This window comes from Melitaea cinxia, chromosome 17 (genome assembly GCF_905220565.1).
Source record: "Melitaea cinxia chromosome 17, ilMelCinx1.1, whole genome shotgun sequence".
Lineage (NCBI taxonomy): Eukaryota > Metazoa > Arthropoda > Insecta > Lepidoptera > Nymphalidae > Melitaea > Melitaea cinxia.
In genome coordinates this window covers 15,257,876-15,276,056 of record NC_059410.1, presented here as the reverse complement: position 1 = coordinate 15,276,056, position 18,181 = coordinate 15,257,876, and the positions used below count along the sequence as shown (strand labels likewise).

At 40.9% G+C, this 18,181-nt stretch overlaps 1 protein-coding gene across 1 annotated transcript; it reads left to right on the top strand.

The window, feature by feature from the left end:
• Window positions 1–11,603: 11,603 nt before the first annotated feature.
• On the top strand, window positions 11,604–16,775 carry LOC123661440. Its single transcript, XM_045596400.1, has 2 exons — window positions 11,604–12,627; window positions 16,411–16,775. Exons 1-2 carry the CDS (start codon window positions 11,604–11,606, stop codon window positions 16,458–16,460), a joined length of 1,074 nt encoding a protein of 357 aa, XP_045452356.1. The 3' UTR covers window positions 16,461–16,775.
• Window positions 16,776–18,181: the final 1,406 nt, after the last annotated feature.

Sequence of the window (18,181 nt, the reverse complement as noted above, 5' to 3'; positions counted from 1 at the left end):
AAGCAAATATTGTAGGGAAAACCGTATAACTATAAATGTAAGTAAATGTACTCGCATTACTTTTTCACGCAATAGAACCGACTATTGTGGTACCTACAAATTTGAAGCTGAGAATCAAGAAGGTTTCTTCTGTTGTTGACCTGGGCGTCACGTTGGATCAAAAAATGACTTTCTCTACACAAATAGACCGCATGCGAGATAAAAGCTATAAAGCCCTGGGATTTGTGATGCGGGTCTCGAGAGAATTCAATAACCCCAGTATGTAACATATATTCAGGTTTTGGAAAAAATTCAACGTAAATTTGTTCAATATTTAGATTTTCGCACTGGATATAGGGTTTCGAAATATGATACCTCGTGTGCTCATTATAAAATTACCACCTTGGAAGATCGCCGTAACGTAGCGGATATGATGTTACTACAAGACATCTGTCCTAATTCTATTAATTGCATTCAGTTAACATCAGATATGTTACAGTTTCATACTCCTCGCAGACGTACCAGGCACACGAATCTCTTTCATGTTCCCCTTTGTGGCTCAAACTATAGCAGGAATTCAGTATAACAAGTTGTTTACTGAGATTGACCCTTTATCCACATCTAGAAGTTCCTTTAAAAGGGCTGTAATAGAGAAACTTGCTAGCACGTATGAATAATCGAGACAGACACTTATCCATACCCACACCCACTTACATACAAATACAGACATACACACTCACAAAATTACACATACACATCCACACATTATTGACCATGGATTACATTAAATATATTTCTCATTTTTATTGTAACTGTGTTTTACTACCTCAACTCAACTTTGTCGACCTTAACAGTGTAATTTAAATAATGTAAAATCCGAAATTGGCTTTTGTTGGTTTTTTGTACAAATATATAAATAAATAAATCAAATTAGAAGACCAAAGCTTATCGCTGGTTTAAATATTGTCTTTTTTTTATACAACTAGGTCGGCAAACAAGCGCAAGGCTCACCTGATGGTAAGCGATTACTGTAGCCAAAAGACGCCTGCAACACTAGAAGCAAGCGCGTTGCCGACCCAATCCCCAATCCCTCCAGGAGCTCTGGTCAACTTACTCACCAACAGGAACACAACACTGCTTGAAAACAGTATTCTTATTACCTTACGGTCCAGATACCCAGATGGGCTGCTCCATATTTTGAGCAGGGAATTTCCCGCTTTGCCCTACCTCATTGCGGACAACCGGGATATTCAGCTTGTTAATGAAACATACGTCCAGGAGTGGACTGCGGTGGGTTGAAGAGAAGGAAATGTAATAAAAGAAATGAATAATTTTTACGATTATTATTTAATTAACTAGCGACCCGCCCTGGCTTCGCACGGGTACAATACTGATACACTACAGATATACTACAGACAGAGAGACAGATATAGTACAGAATGTCATTTTTTTCCGGCTTCTTTTATTTTCGTCCGTTTTTTTTTCGTAATTTCGCCATTTTACTTTCGTCCGCGCATTTCAATGTTATTATGTTCCTGTAAAAATATATTATATTTGGTTAATTTTTACCTGTATGAAACTTATTTATTGATTTATTTAATTTATTTATTCTTAATGTACACCAAAATACAGACACATATAAAGAAAGATACAATAAAGATGTACAAAGGCGATCTTATCGCTAAATAGCGATAAGATCGCCTTATAGAATATAATATAGATAGCTTCCAGATAACCTTTGGGAACTGGACACGATACAGTAGCAGCGGTTAGAAGTTACATTTTTACGTCAACGTCTACTCAAGATATTTTTTGTTAAATTTAATCAATGAATTAATTAATATTTGAAAAAGCAGTTTGAATCTACTACAAGTGTAAAAATGTTTTTTTTTTTTATTGAGTGGACGAATAAAAAGTATTTAACTAACGATTTAAAGACCATATGTACGTAACGTGAGAAATTGAATTTTGTTTAAATAAGACATGTAGGTTGTGTTATATTCCTTTTTTGTAACGCGCACGCAACAAACGTACAACAAGCCTGATGATAAGCTGTTCCATAGCCTATAGACTCCTGTATCCCCAATAGCCTCGCAAGCACCTTGCCGACCCTGTTCCCGTCCCTCTCCAGGAGCTCTGGCTCCCTCACTCACCACATGAACACAACACTGGTTGGGACCAGTGTTATTCCTCTATGACCTTCTGTAAGCTTGAGGTACTTCTCCACTCGGGATCCGAATTTTGACCAAAATATTTAAGTAACCTTCTGTAAGCTACTTACCTAATAGCATTTTCTTCTACCTTGAATCTTTTTCGTACTGCTCTTATAATATCAGTAACTTTCTGTCGATCGAGACACAGTTTAGCCGGCCTGCCTGGAAAAGCCGGCGACCGTTTCCCGGTTAAAGAGTGTGTTGATAGAACTCTGAAAAAAAATTAACAAATTAGTTTTTAATTCATTACCTAAAAAAATGAAAAAACACAAAGAATCCAAAAACCACATTTTTCCTCTTTACAATATTAGTATAGATATAATAAAAGTGTATTTGGCTGAAAACAATGCAATTATAATATTTACGCTCTAGAGAAGACAGCTCGTAACAAAGTCCTGGTGGCGGTATTACAGGACTTCCAGTTGACCATATTGTATTTATCTCTGCGGACTAAAGTACGTCCAGATCCAATCGGGACCTGAAAAATAATTATCTTTAATTAGGCCTCTTTCTCAACGTCTCACTGCCGGTAGGCAGATATATACCCTTATAAGAGCAACGATCGCTATCAGATGTATATGATAACAACCGGAACCGAGAGCTTTACTTGGTCTCCAAAGCTACTTCGTGTGGCCATTGAACCCGCGATCGCCAGTGTTTAGGTTAGCGGCTACATTGCACAAGTACCACTACACCTGAGCGATCGTCTGCATGTGTATACAAAATACTCACAAGGTCCTGTTCTCTACGCTCCTCTTGCGCAGGTGGTTTATTCTCTTTGACAGATATATCAGAATTTTCGGTTGTGTTGGATAGGGCCCTTTTTTTTCTTTTATTGGCAAGGTAATGTGCAAGTGCTCCCACATACTTGTTTGTTCTCAGTACACTATCATTGATACTATCAATTGAAGAAACGGGATCATTGCTATCTCGCTCCGGCGGTGCCGGTCCCAATTTGTTTAGCATATTTGTGTATATGTCGATCCACTTGTCAACTTTGAAATCTAAATCATAATATTGCCGCAGTAGAGCCAGTAACTTCGTGCGGATATATGTTTTTTCAGCATAAATATCTATGAAAACTGTGAAAAAAACAATTTAAAACATTTATTAAATTAGTTAGAATAAAAACAAATATATTAATCATAATAAAAAGATACGTCTATGAAAATAATATGTTTAGGGCTATATAAATGGCGTGCTTCCTAAAAATCAACATTAAGTTGAATTCCTTAGGAACAGACGACCATGTTTTAATATTATTTAAATAATAATTGTGTTAGCTAGCAAATGAGAAAAACCAACTTCAATTGCATCGACAAGTAATACAACTTAAGAAGACGAAAAAAATTAACAAACGCAGTAATCGGAACAACGAATTTCGAGGGTTCCCCTCGATTTCTCCGGCATCCCATCATCAGGTCCTGATTTCTTTATCATGGTACCACCCCTGGGATATCTCATTTTCAACATTATCAAAATCGGTCCATAAACGACGAATTTATCCCAGAACATACATATTATGGTTGGCCATATATATATATATATATATATATATATATATATATATATATATATATATATATATATATATCTATAATAATATATATAAAAGCGAAAGGTCACTCACTCATCACGAAATCTCCGAAACTATAACACCTACAAACTTGAAATTTGGCACGTAGACTCCTTATAGGACGTAGACATCAGCTAAGAATGGATTTTACGAAACTCGACCCCTAAGGGGGTAAAACAGGGGTTGGAAGTTTGTATGAAAGTCTTATGTTTTTGAAGTAAGAGACTTGAAATTTAAAATGTATGCTCTATAGATGATGAGAAGGTGTCCAAATAATGTATCTTTAGAAATCAACTCCCTTTTAGGGTTAAAACGGGGGATGATAGGTTGACCCACTCATCACAAAATATCCGAAACTATAATACCCACAAACTTGAAATTTGGCAGAAAGGCTCCTTATAGATCGTAGACATCCAATAAGAACGGATTTTACGAAATTCGACCCTTAACGGGGTAAAACGGGGGTTGGAAGTTTGTATGAAAGTCTTATGTTTTTGAAGTAAGAGACTTGAATTTTAAAAATTATGCCTTATAGATGATGAAAAGGTGTTCAAATAATGTATCTTTAGAAATCAACTCCGTTTTGGGGTTAAAACGGGGGATGGTAGGTTTACTCACTCATCGCGAAATCTCCGATACTATAATACCTACAAACTTAAAATTTGGCAGATTAGGCTCCTTATAGAGGGTAGACATCCACTAAGAACGGATTTTACGAAATTCGACCCTTAAGGGGGTAAAACGGGGGTTGGAACTTTGTGTGAAAATCCCATGTTTTTCAAGTAAGAGACTAGAAATTTAAAATGTATACCTTATAGATGATGAAAAGGTGTTCAAATAATGTATCTTTAGAAATCAACTCCGTTTTGGGGTTAAAACGGGGGATGGTAGGTTGAGTCACTCATCACGAAATCTCCGAAACTACAACAGCTACAAACTTAAAAATTGGCAGATAGGTTTCTTATAAGGCGTTAACATCCGCTAAGAGCTAATTTTACGAAATTCGACCCTTAAGGGGGTACAACGGTGGTTGGAAGTTTGTATGAAAGTCTTATGTTTTTGAAGTAAGAGACTTGAAATTTAAAATATATGCTCTATAGATGGTGAGGAGGTGTCCAAATAATGCATCGTAATCTATATACATAAAAGAGAAAGGTCACTAACTCACTCATCACGAGAATTCAAAAACGACTGGATGGTCTATCCATCCAGGTTGGACAAAGATAAAATTTGGCAGGGAGGTAGATTATAGTTAGCAGACGTCCGCTAAGAACGGATTTTACGATATTCCACCGCTAAGGGGGTTTAATTGGGGTTGATAGTTTGTATGAAACATATACAGCCTGAAAATAAAACTAAAAATGTGGTGTATAGAGAGGTTTTATAAAAATAACTATTAAATTATACTAAATTGTGCTTTTTAAAAAGTTACTCAGTTTGATAAGCATTTCAACTGATTGATTTCAACTTGAACGATTGACTTAAATAAAAAAATAATTTGCGTTAAACATCTTAACAGTAATGCATAGATATGCGCGAACATCATAACCACGCGAACGTAGTCGCGGGCAACAGTTAGTGTATTATAAAACCAAGTCCCCAAAAGTGTATGTGATCTAATCGCTCAAATCTACTGAACGGATTTTCATGCGGTTTCACCATTGGAGAGAGGGTTCCACCATTGGCAAGAGGAAGGTTTACGAAACGGCTAAGCCGATTTTGATGAGAGTTTCACTGGAAGTTTGCCGGGAAAACTTTGTGACAAACTAATTTCAACGCGGGCGAAGCCGCGGGCACAGCTAGTATATATATATATATATATATCTTATATATAAAATTCTCGTGTCACAATGTTAGTTACAACACACAACAACAGTTGTGTGTTATTTGTTAAGTATATATTATAAGGTTTTTGTAGTTCTGAAATCGCTGACGCCGTAACGCTGTGTGGTTTATTAAACCTACTGCAACAAATAACTTAAGAATCGGATTATGTTGACTTAAGGTTGACGCTTAATCTTACAGTTTTAATAAAAGAGATAGCAAGCGAGAGACATTCAAAGAGCAGCTAGTTATTAAGCTGACCCGACCGACGACGTCTTGCAAACTGTCATAGACGAGTGTACACTACCCGGCCATAACAATGCTCTACGAAGTGGAAATCAGCCGATTGTCTCTTTCCAAAGGTCGACGTGGTCGGTGCATTATTTATAGCCGAGTACTGTAATTTTCCTATATATATCAATAAATGGTAACAGGTAGAGGTAATGGTAGGCGAGGAAACGACATACGCTCTCGATCTGTGAGTTCCCAAAGCGAGCGTATGGCCAATAATTGTGTTTGCTCGCAAACGAAAAAAAAACCGACTTCAATTACATCGAAGAGTAATACAACGTAGATCGACGAAAAAATAGTAATACTTTGTTCGTATTCCATATAACGCGACATTATAAAATTGTACAATTATATAATGTTCTACTGTTATTTCTAACATTTTGTTAGCGATTGTAGGCAGAAATTTCATAAAAGGCCCGTCGTCGATTCGCGCGAAGCGCTGACATCGCTTATTAAGGCGGGTTTTTTAGTTGAAGCGGATTTATATTGAATTACGGTTTATGTCTTTTTTATTGAAAATATGTACTGTTCATGTTTTCACACAGCTCCGATGCACGACTGGAGTTTACCCCTTCAGATCAACTGTCTAAATAGGCACAAAAAGGCTTACTAGTCTAAGAAATATATTATTACTATATCAAATTGTAAATAAATGAATCTATAACGCCATCTATCGGAACCTAATTGCGTTATTAGAAAACGTCTGAACGCCATCTCTAACAAGGTCATTCGTTCAGTAGATTTTACTGTTCAATTTTTTCATTCCCGGGCCTTAAATGAAAATCGATTCATAAGGAGAAAACTCCAAAAACAGTCAAGTAAATACGCCATATCAGATATAGCTCAAAAAGTTCGAGTCAAATCTCAATTATATTTAAATGGGACCACATGACAAGCACCACCTATCGATTAAAAAAAGAATCATCGATATCGGTCCACCCAGTAAAATAGTAATGAGGTTAATATAACGTTGGTCGACGTAAAATAGCCAAGTAAATACCCAGTATTAGCGATAACTCAAAAATTAAAAGCTCAAATATATTTATAACGAATAAACTGCTACTCTCTACTCTAGTGGAATATTGTAATTTGATCGATAGTGAACGACGTAATTTCATAAAATTTTGATAGATGGCGTTGTGGCAAAGTATTGAACATGACCACAGTCGTCTTAACATCGTCATGTAAATACGTGTCATCAAAGATTACTCAAAAATTGCTCATTATATCTCAATCATATTTAAAACGGACGACATGACAAGTATTAGCTTTTGATTTATACAAAAAAGATCAAAATCAGTGCACCCAGTAAAAAGATATAACGTATAATACAACGTAGGGTGACGAAAAAACCGTCAAGTAAATACGCAATATTAGATATAACTCACAAATTACTAATCAAATCTCAATTAAATTTGAATGGGACCACGTGACGAATAGTAGCTTTTAATTTATATAAGAAACGTCAAAATCGGTGCACCCAGTAAAAAGTTATGAGGTATAATACAACGTAAGGTGACGAAAACAATGTCAAGTAAATACGCGTTATCAAAGATTAATCAAAAAGTAGTTATCAGATCTCGATAAAATTTATATGTGACCACATGATAAACATCAGCTTTCGATTAAAGTAAAAATTATCAAAATCGATACACCCAGTAAAAAGTTATTGCGGATTTTCGAGAGTTTCCCTCGATTTCTCTGGGATCCCATCATCAGATCCTGGTTTCCTTATCATGGTACCAAACTAGGGATATCCCCTTTCCAACAAAAAAAGATTTATCAAAATCGGTACACCCAGTAGAAAGTTATGTGGTATAATACAATGTAGGTCGACGAAAAAAGCGTTAAGTAAAAACGCATTATTAGATATAATTCGAAAAGTAGTTGTTAGATCTCAAATAAATTTAAATGGGACCAATCGGCACACACCACCTTTCGAGTAAAACAAAATTTGTCGAAATCGGTCTACCTGGTCAAAAGTTCTGATGTAACATACATAAAAAAAAAAAAAAAAAAAAAAAAAAAAAAAAAAAAAAAAAAATACAGTCGAATTGAGAACCTCCTCCTTTTTTGGAAGTCGGTTAAAAAAGGGGCTAGACCGCAGCCCGTATGTGTTCGTGTTGAGCTCGTAGACAAGCATGGGATCTTGCGGGTTTTCCCGCCACAATATCAACTGGTATCGGCGATCATCAGGGTGAATAACCGTTTGCCTGAACATCATCTTGATGTCAGCCACAAAAACAAATTGATGACGACGAAACCGTGTAATGACATCACAAAGGTCCTTAAGCAATTTGGAACCAGGATGAAGACACTGGTTCAAGGACACTCCCGATGTGGTCTGCACAGAACCATCAAAAACTGTGCGCAGCTTGCCACTTGATGGTTTTATGACGGCATGATGTGGGAGGAAAAAATGCTCCATCGAGCGCCAATCAAATTTTGACACAGACATGTGTCCCAAATCTTCATACTCCCGCATGAAGTCAATATACTTCTCTTTGAGTAGAGGGTCCCTGCTCATGCGGCGTTCCATTGCCAACAAACGCTTCTCTGCAGTAGGCCGCGAGTCACCAAGGGGCGGCCGTACGGCGAGAAAGGGCAATCTTGTCATGATCCGGCCAGAACGGAGGTAGCTAGTGTTGTTCTGGTAGAACAGTTCACACTCCTCATGTTCCGGATCAGAGCGGGGCGCTTGTGGTGGCTCTTCCACTTCCCAAAATCTCTGCACTGCGTCAGAGAGAGCGGAGCCCACCATGAAGGCCGTTCCAAGTTCGGTAGGAGGGGGAGCCCTCAATACAGGCCCCATCAATGCGAACCCAAATATAGTCCGGAGGGCTACTAAGCCACCTGGCTGTAAAACACGATCCTTGCGAAGCAATATTTTGCCTATAACATCGGCACCAAGTAACAAATCGACCGTGCCAGGTAGGTCAAATTGAGAGTCAGCCAAGTTCAAATCGGCGGTCAATTTTACTGCATCTGCAGACAAACGAACTTGCGGTGACTGCCCAAGATATTCTTCATCACAATAGCCGATGATCCCAACGTCGGGCGTGAAGAACTTGAGGGGGAGAACTCAAACCACACGTGGCCTTCAACCGTGGCCACAGGGGCGTTTCCGACACCTCTAATTACATCTGAATACCTTTTAATATTCAGGCCAGTCTGCCCTACCAACCAAGACGAGACTATGCACCCTTGTGAGCCTGTGTCCAATATCGCTCGGACTACAACCGAGGCGCCCGTCTGTCCCCAGACCCTGACATGAGCCGTGGGCAAGAGGACGGTCTCAAAAGGGGGTGGTGCATAGCGAGGGCAGACGCCAACATCCTAATGTTGGCGTGGCGGCGATCGAACGCCGCTTTCCTGTGCCGACTCGTCAAAATGAGGTAAAGGTCGGAACTCGACATCCTCTCGGTGTCGACTGCCACGAGCCATCGTCGGCAGTTCATAGTGCCGGAAGCGTCCGTACCGAGGGTTGCGCGGTTCCAAACGGGGACGCTTCGCCAAAGGGGGGGACGGCAAACGTACCGGACGTGCATCACGGTAGTCGTGGTAGACGACCGGAGGTGACCTTACTTGGCCACGCGGGGAAAGTGGGGGCGAGGGGGACGCAAAGGTACGGGTTTGAACCCGAGGCCCTCTTTCATACCCGCCCGTGGGGCTGCGCACCGAGCTATGTCGGCGATTAACGGCAGCACAATCTGCGTGGCGTGGAAGAGGTGAGCCGGACTCCAAAATGCGGGACTGTTCCCGGCGTCCGCTCACATACCCGCCCGAAGGCGACCCTGGGTGGTCGCGACGGCCATTCGCGTTGGCGCACAGCACTTTCAGATGCTGCCCTCCACAAATAGGACACGGGTGCGTGTCGGGGCAGGCGCGCTGGTAGTGGTCCCCCAGGCAGGAGAAACACCAGCCTCGGGCCTTGGCAATCCGTCTACGAGAGGACACGTGCAGCGCTACAAACTCCTGGCACTGCGCCGTTCGGTGCCCCTGGGACTTACAAAATCGGCAGTCCGGTCGCGCGGCCTGCGCGACAGCAAAGCGGGGGGACGCCTTTCCTTTTGGCGTGGTTTGGGCAGTGCGCCGTTGATTGGAGGGCCTGGGGCTTGATGGTCCCACCGGCGCATCGGCGACCATAACGTCACCCATGCGACACTCGTTCTCCAAGAACGTCAATAGCTGGTCAAAAGTAGGGAGAGGAGATGCCTCATCTCTAGCATGCTCTTGTTCAAAGCGTGCCCTCATGGACACTGGCAACCGCTTAAGTACAATGCGCAGCAACAAATAAGACCACTGGGCGACCGGCAGTCCCAAGCGGTTGAGAGCGTTAGTGGCAATTAAGAGGGGGTTGAGCAGCTCAGTCCTCAACTGGGGGGCATTGCTCACGATGGGAAGGTCCATAATCTGGTCAATATGGGCATCGACCAGACAGCGCTGATTATGATAGCGCTTGGTGAGCAATGACCGTGCAACTTCATAGCTCCCGTCGCATATTGGGAGATGCTGCACTAAGCCCCTCGCCTCTCCATCAAGCACGGAGAGCAGATAGGCCAACTTTTGAGAGGGGCCCAAATCCTCCCTCGAGTCCACGAGGCTCTCAAATAGGCCAATGAACCCCATCCACTTGTCCAAACGACCATCGAAGCGTGGAAGGTCTAAGCTAGGCAGTTTCGTCAAAAGGCCCACGGGAGTTTTCAAAGGGGCCCTGGTAGGCGGTACTCCAGCACGCGAAGCTAAGACTTCTCGTGCACGTTGGGCAATGTCGTCAGCCATGTCCATAATTTGGACATAGTCCTCGTGGACTTGATCACGTCGCTCCTTCGGGAATGACTCCATAGGTACATCCTCTAGATGTAGAAGGAAGCGCTGGTACAGAGTCTCCACCTGTTGAAGTCGAGCAGGGCATTTCTCGTACCTGTCCATCAAGGCCTCCGTGCGATTCTCTCTATTCACCAAAGCGGCAGCTGAGCTGAACCATCTGAGGTGAGTTGTTATTCCCGAACATGACTCACGGACAACAGTGAATGCGGTTGAAGTCATCTTCAAAGGCACAAAGTACACAAACAAATAATAACAAGCAAAAAAAAAGAAAACAAGTTATTTTTCAATAAGACAACAGCTATTACCAATTTAAATTAAATATCAAATCTTAAACAACTTAAGTAATAATATAAGAAGAAATAAAAGCAAAGTTTTAGACTAATATTAACTCAAAATTATGAATTTAATATAACAAACCAGTCAGCAACTTTTAAGCATTAACAAACAAATTAATTAACAATTAACAATTTTTTTTTTTGTTTTATTTCAATAATCCAGGTAAACAACAACTTTACTTCAATACAAAATCAATTAATTTACTTGACGGCGCATTCGAAATGTCATATGTTTTATTACGCCGGAACTAGATTGACAAGCTGCAGTGCTGTCGTCTGGCGGAGCGTCGTAGCGTTGGTTAGCGCGGCCATGTTGGCAGCTTTACTTTTGTTACCGCATCGCAAGCGCACCACGTACCGAGTCGACGAATCGCTTTTGTTCCGCGTAATCTTTTGATATCTATTGTTAATTGTTACTGATTGTTATAGTGAAAGTGATAATTTAAATTATAGTGAACTGATTTTAAATTAAACCATAACTCTAATTATTTTGTGTATTAAAGTGATTAAAGATCGAACTTGAACTTTGTTCTCTGTATATACGCCCACGTTAACATGGCTGATCCTGATAATGGCGACCCCTCGCCTTTATCAGAAGTGGGATGTAACGCGGAGCAACAAAAGGAAGAAAGACAACAGTTACCGGAAGAAAGTAATGCAGTTAAGTTACTAAACAGTATGCAAGCGCTTTTCACACAAGCATATGAGTTGTCGAAGATGAAAACTGCCAGTAGTAATTCAAACCCTAGTACAATTCAGCTCATTCCATTCAACCCCGATGACCCCGAGGCTGATATTGAAGGCTGGTGCCGAGTCACAGAAATAATTGTTCATAAGAAGTGCCTTGAGGGTGTTGATTTGCTTGTGGCTCTTACTGGTGCATTAAAAGGCCGTGCAGCAACATGTATCACTAAATTTAACTTGAATGAATTGTCATGGGATGTTATAAAACAGACCTTAAGGGCTAAATTCTCTAAGCCGAAGCTGTTACAAGACTACTTCGATGAGATATTACGTTTTCAAATTAGCTCAAAGGAAACTGCTTCAGAAGGTGCCTTAAGACTGTGGAACATGATCGAAAGTATTCCAAAAACCGAGATGCAGGAAGAAGTTATAACTGGTTTCGTGATTTCTGTGTTAAGTCAAAAGGACAGCTTGATACGCCGAGAGTTAAATGCTCATGCTATCACCACACGTGCTCAGCTATTTAGAATCCTCGGTGGAGTATCGCTGAAACGACGCATTGAAGGCCCTGATGTTCAAGAATCAGATCCTAAGCGAGCCCGGTGGAGCGAAAATACCAGATTTCCCGGCAAATGTCATTGGTGTGGATTACCTGGTCATCGAGTAGCAGACTGTAAAAAAAAAAGAGAAGACTGTGGATCCAGCAGATCTGCGCAGCAAAATGCTACAAGTTCCGCGCACGTACTAGAGAGGGGACAAACTACGTGCTACGCTTGTGGCAAAGCTGGTCACCTCGCGACAACCTGTCCTGACAGGAAGAGCGGTGCAGTTTCAAGAAAAGAGGTCAATATCTGCGAGCAACGACTGTCGAGGGGCATTTTGAGGACGTCATCTGGTGAGCAAGTTTCTTTTCTTTTTGATAGTGGCTCATCTTGCTCTCTTTTAAAAGAAAGCTTAAGTAATAAGTTTCCGGGTACTGTACGCAATGATCTCGTTTATCTTTCTGGTATTGGGGGTGATGAAATTAAGTGCACGTCACAAATTTTAAGCGTTGTAAATTTTGATAATATCTCGGAATCGGTGAATTTCCATGTAGTGCCTGATCGTTATATTTTAGAACCCGTGATTATAGGTAGGGACATTTTAGAAAGAGGTGTTAGTGTAAAGATTGATGGCGATAAGTTAACTTTTTATTTTAAGAAGGAAAACAATTTATGTGAATCAGGTATGGTGAAAGATTTTACCCAGATCGATACTGATCTTATAGGGACTAATAGAAAATCTCTTATAGAACTGCTTAGTAGATATGTCGATTGCTTCATTGAGGGTATTCCAACTAGACGCGTGAAAACTGGTGAATTAGAAATTACTTTAATAGACCCACACAAAACGGTGCAGAGACGTCCTTATAAGTTGGCTCCAGTAGAAAAGCAAGTTGTAAGAGAAAAGGTTGAGGAACTTCTTAATGCAGGCGTTATTCGCGAAAGTTCGTCGCCTTTTGCGAGCCCCATTCACCTAGTCAAGAAAAAAGATAATTCTGACAGAATGGTCGTTGATTATCGTGAACTAAATTCAAACACACGCCCCGAACATTACCCTTTACCTCGCATAGAGGAGCAGATAGACCAACTTTGCGGTGCACATTATTTCTCGTCTCTTGACATGGCTTCTGGCTTCCATGCGATCCCCGTTCATCCCGATTCAGTCGAAAAGACGGCATTCGTAACGACCGAGGGGCAATACGAGTATCTTGCAATGCCTTTTGGATTACGAAATGCTCCATCTGTATACCAGAGGTGCATCAATAAAGCCTTGCGTAATCTAAAAAGTAAACCTTTGGTGTACATGGATGATGTTTTGTGTCACTCTGACAACATTCGTGAAGGGTTACTATGCCTGGACGAGGTTTTAGGAGCTTTGTCGACATCCGGGTTTTCTTTGAATCTTAAAAAATGTAAATTCATGAAACAAAAGATAGATTACCTAGGTTATTCCGTACAATCCGGTGAGGTTAGACCAAATTCTCGCAAAATAGAGGCTTTAGTAGATTCCCCTCAACCTAAAACTGCTACGCAGGTTCGGCAATTCCTGGGCCTAGCATCTTACTTCCGAAGATTTATTCCTGGTTTCACAAACATCGTTGGGCCTCTTTATCCACTGACTAAATTAAAAGGATCAATTAAGTGGACTGGAAAGCATGAAGAAATCCGTAACACTATTATAGGAATACTTACCTCCGAACCTGTACTAACAATCTTCGACCCCGATTTGCCTGTAGAGTTGCATTGCGATGCCAGTTCTGATGGATATGGGGCGATACTTATTCAAAGGAAAAATGATCTCCCACATGTTGTCGAATATTTTAGCCGACGCACATCTGAAGTAGAATCTCGCTACCACTCGTACGAGCTGGAAACACTCGCAGTCGTACGAGCGGTAGAACATTTTCGGCACTACTTATATGGTAGAGGTTTCAAAGTTTTCACGGACTGTAACTCACTTAAGGCCTCTAAGTCCAAAACGGATCTTACACCTCGCATATATCGCTGGTGGGCAATCCTACAAGCGTACGATTTTGAAATCGTCTACCGCGAAGGTCGTTCAATGGAACACGCGGATTTTCTTTCTAGAAATCTCTCACCCGCTACTGACGAGAAATCTACATCTAAAGCTCTTGTAACACCAGCACATAAAGTGGTCCAGTTTGTAGAATTATATCAAGGTTGGCTCTCCGTGGAACAAAAGCGTGATAGTGAGATACAAGATTTAATAACGAAACACTCCAATAATGACTTTCCTGATACTGTAGGCCGTACGTATGACGTTAGGAATAGCATTCTGTATAGAAAAGTAGTTAGAAATAAAATTGTGTCATGGCTACCAATCGTCCCTCGCTCCCTTATTTGGACGTTAATTAATCATGTCCATAATAAATTACAGCATCTAGGCATTGATAAAACTCTAGACAAACTGTATGAGCAGTATTGGTTCCCTGACATGGCCAAATGTGTTAGAAAGTTTATCGATTCTTGCATAATTTGCAAAGCCTCAAAAGGTCCCTCTGGAGCTCAACCCGTCCAGCTTCACCCTATTCCGAAGGTTTCCGTTCCATGGCATACTATCCATGTAGATTTCACTGGCAAGCTGAGCGGGAAGAGTGATCAGAAGGAATATTGCTCAGTAATAATCGATGCCTTTAGTAAATACGTTTTATTGGAGTACACGTGTTCACTAGATGCCGCTAGTGCCGTACAAGCCATCAAAAATGCTGTATGTCTTTTTGGAGCACCAAAGCGTATTATTGCTGATCAGGGTCGATGTTACATTAGCTCAGAATTTAAATCCTTTTGCACAGAACACAAAATTGACTTGCATTTTATTGCCACGGGCTCCAGCAGGGCAAACGGCCAGGTAGAACGCGTTATGCGGACACTTAAAAGCTTGCTAACTATAATCGAGAACGACCCCAATAAAGTGTGGCGAGATCATTTAGGTGATGTTCAGCTAGCGCTCAATAGTACGCGATCTACCGTTACAAAATATACACCAACTGAATTAATGTTTGGGATTCGTGCACAGTCTTTAGGTTTATCAAAGATTAGCCCTACAAGCTCTGAAAATCAAAGTCGATTAGATCTAGATTCTGTGAGGGAAGATGCTTCGGCAAATATAAGAAAAGCAGCTGCATCAGAAGTTGAACGCTTTAATAGGGGTCGCGCTGTTATTAAGCCATTCTCAAAGGGGGATTTTGTCTTTATTAAAAACAGTGAACGGAATCAAACTAAATTAGATAAAAAGTTTAGAGGTCCCTTTGTCATTACCGCGGTATTAGAGCACGATCGATATGAACTTAGAAGCCTTAGTAATTCTCATCATACTTATAAATATGCACATGAGAACTTGCGTTCAGTACCCCCGGGTCATGAAGGATTGCTTGAAATAAGCAACAATTTAATCAATGAAGCGGAGGCCGAGACGGCGCCAGATGACGTAGAACTCGACATTAACCGCCTCGACAGGCTGAATAGTATGACTTCCGAAACTGACACCATGACCGCTGGATCTGATACTATGACTGCTGGATCTGATACTATGACCGCTGGATCTGACACAATGACTGCTGGATCTGACACTAATTCAGATACGCTTTCTGTTACAAATGATCATCAAGAAGATTTCCAACATGATGTAGAAATTCATGCTGAAATAGACAGAGCCGATTAGTAGGTGAGAATGCCTTGTCTTCATAATGCAATTGAGTTGGTGGTTGTAAGGACAATGTCATCCGGGCCATACCGTGCGCGGTTGGTTGAAGGGATACATCAGTCCGGGCCATACTGTTGGTTTGCGTTGGTCGTAAGGACAATGTCATCCGGGCCATACCGTGCGCGGTTGGTTGAAGGGATACATCAGTCCGGGCCATACTGTTGGTTTGCGTTGGTCGAAAGGACAGTGTCGTCCGGGTCATACCGTCCGCGGTTGGCTGTGAGGACACACCCGTCCGGTCCAACTTGCTCGTTTGCTGTAAAGAGAACTGTCGTCCGGTCCACTGGTAGTGGTCGAAAGGACACAGGAACTTCTTGTTTGCTATATTGTGGAGTCATGAATATAAATGAGTTGTCAAGGTGGACGAGCGGTGTGGTAGTGTGGACGACTGATGCTTGTTCGTTTGTTACAGGACCGCAATTAGAATCGCCCGGGGACGGTCGCAAGTCAGTCCGGCCGTGACGGCGCATTCGAAATGTCATATGTTTTATTACGCCGGAACTAGATTGACAAGCTGCAGTGCTGTCGTCTGGCGGAGCGTCGTAGCGTTGGTTAGCGCGGCCATGTTGGCAGCTTTACTTTTGTTACCGCATCGCAAGCGCACCACGTACCGAGTCGACGAATCGCTTTTGTTCCGCGTAATCTTTTGATATCTATTGTTAATTGTTACTGATTGTTATAGTGAAAGTGATAATTTAAATTATAGTGAACTGATTTTAAATTAAACCATAACTCTAATTATTTTGTGTATTAAAGTGATTAAAGATCGAACTTGAACTTTGTTCTCTGTATATACGCCCACGTTAACATGGCTGATCCTGATAATGGCGACCCCTCGCCTTTATACTTATTGATACAAATTGAATAACTGTTTTAAGCTTATACTAGCAAAAAAATTATTTATGACAAATTATGTATGTTATGACAATTAACTTTTCAATAAAGTACAAAACAGTTCAGTTCTTTGCTTAATTGCTTTAAGTACAAAACAAATGTGAAACTAATAAAAATATTCCAAGAAAATTATGTAAGATATATAGATGTATGCAAAACAAAGAACAACTAATGACAACAATTTCTAGTGAATATTATAACCTTTTTAAAACAAACTAATATTCTTATTCTGTAAATATTAAATGTTAAATTTAAATACTAAGTACAATCTATCTAAAGTGCACAAGTAACTCAATATTTAATAAAACACTTTTTTCGGATTTTATCGCGGTTTATTGTTAACTTTTGATTCCCGACGTTTCGGATACTTTACAGCAACCATGGTCACGGGAGGACTGAGGTGTCAGACGTCCCAACGTTACAAAGTTATTCGAAAGGCGACCAGCCTCCGCTGCGGAACGGAGCATGAGTGAGCGTGCTTTCGCACGCAAGGGCGGAAGGGCTGCACTTCCCGCAGCGCCGGAGCCAAGCGTTCCTCTAACTTTCGAAATTCTTCTTCTAACCTCAAAACTTTAACCATGGATATCTCCATAACCATGGGGTTCCGAGGTGTGACAGTGGTACCAGGGGTACCGTACCCCACCCTCTCCCCCCCCATCCCCCCACGGTCCCGAAATTCGGTTTTACCTAATCTAAAGCTTTACCCAACAAACTATTAACAACTATTAACTATTAACCATTAACCACACTCTGCTACCAGAAAGTATATGTATCATCCATCCTGGAGTTTAATGGATGCGCAGTGGAAGTTGACACAGGACAAAAGGGATGTACATAATTGTCTGCGATAACACAGAGCTAAACATATAATTAAGTCAAAGTTACCTGAAGTTTCTTCGTAGGTGACGTTGCCCTGAGTATAAATCTAACTAACAAAGGATAAAGTTGGCCAACCAAATCAAATGCTAATTGATTTATACTTAGCTGAAGAGGGCAAGCCCAGCAGATCACGAAGCCGTTGATGAGTGACGTGGGACTCCAACAAGGGGTTGCAAATCATACAGCACTGAGTCACTCCAAACTTATCAAGTACATATAAGCTTACAATAATAGTTCAAACAATGATCAAGTCAATAAAATACACAAGTTTTCAAACAGTTACTTGAGCACGTATCGGCGCACTTAGCAGTTGCAATCAGGCCGATTACTTACAAATCAAGTTAGCAATTAAATCGTACACAAGCAAATTATACACTTAAAATTATCTAAACCGAACGTAATCACGTTAC

Coding starts and splice junctions, on each gene's coding strand:
- LOC123661440 (XM_045596400.1), top strand. CDS start 11,604: ATGGCTGATCCTGATAATGGCGACCCCTCGCCTTTATCAGAAGTGGGA. Junction 12,628..16,410: donor CATTTTGAGGACGTCATCTG/GTGAGCAAGTTT, acceptor CGTTTGTTACAG/GACCGCAATTAGAATCGCCC.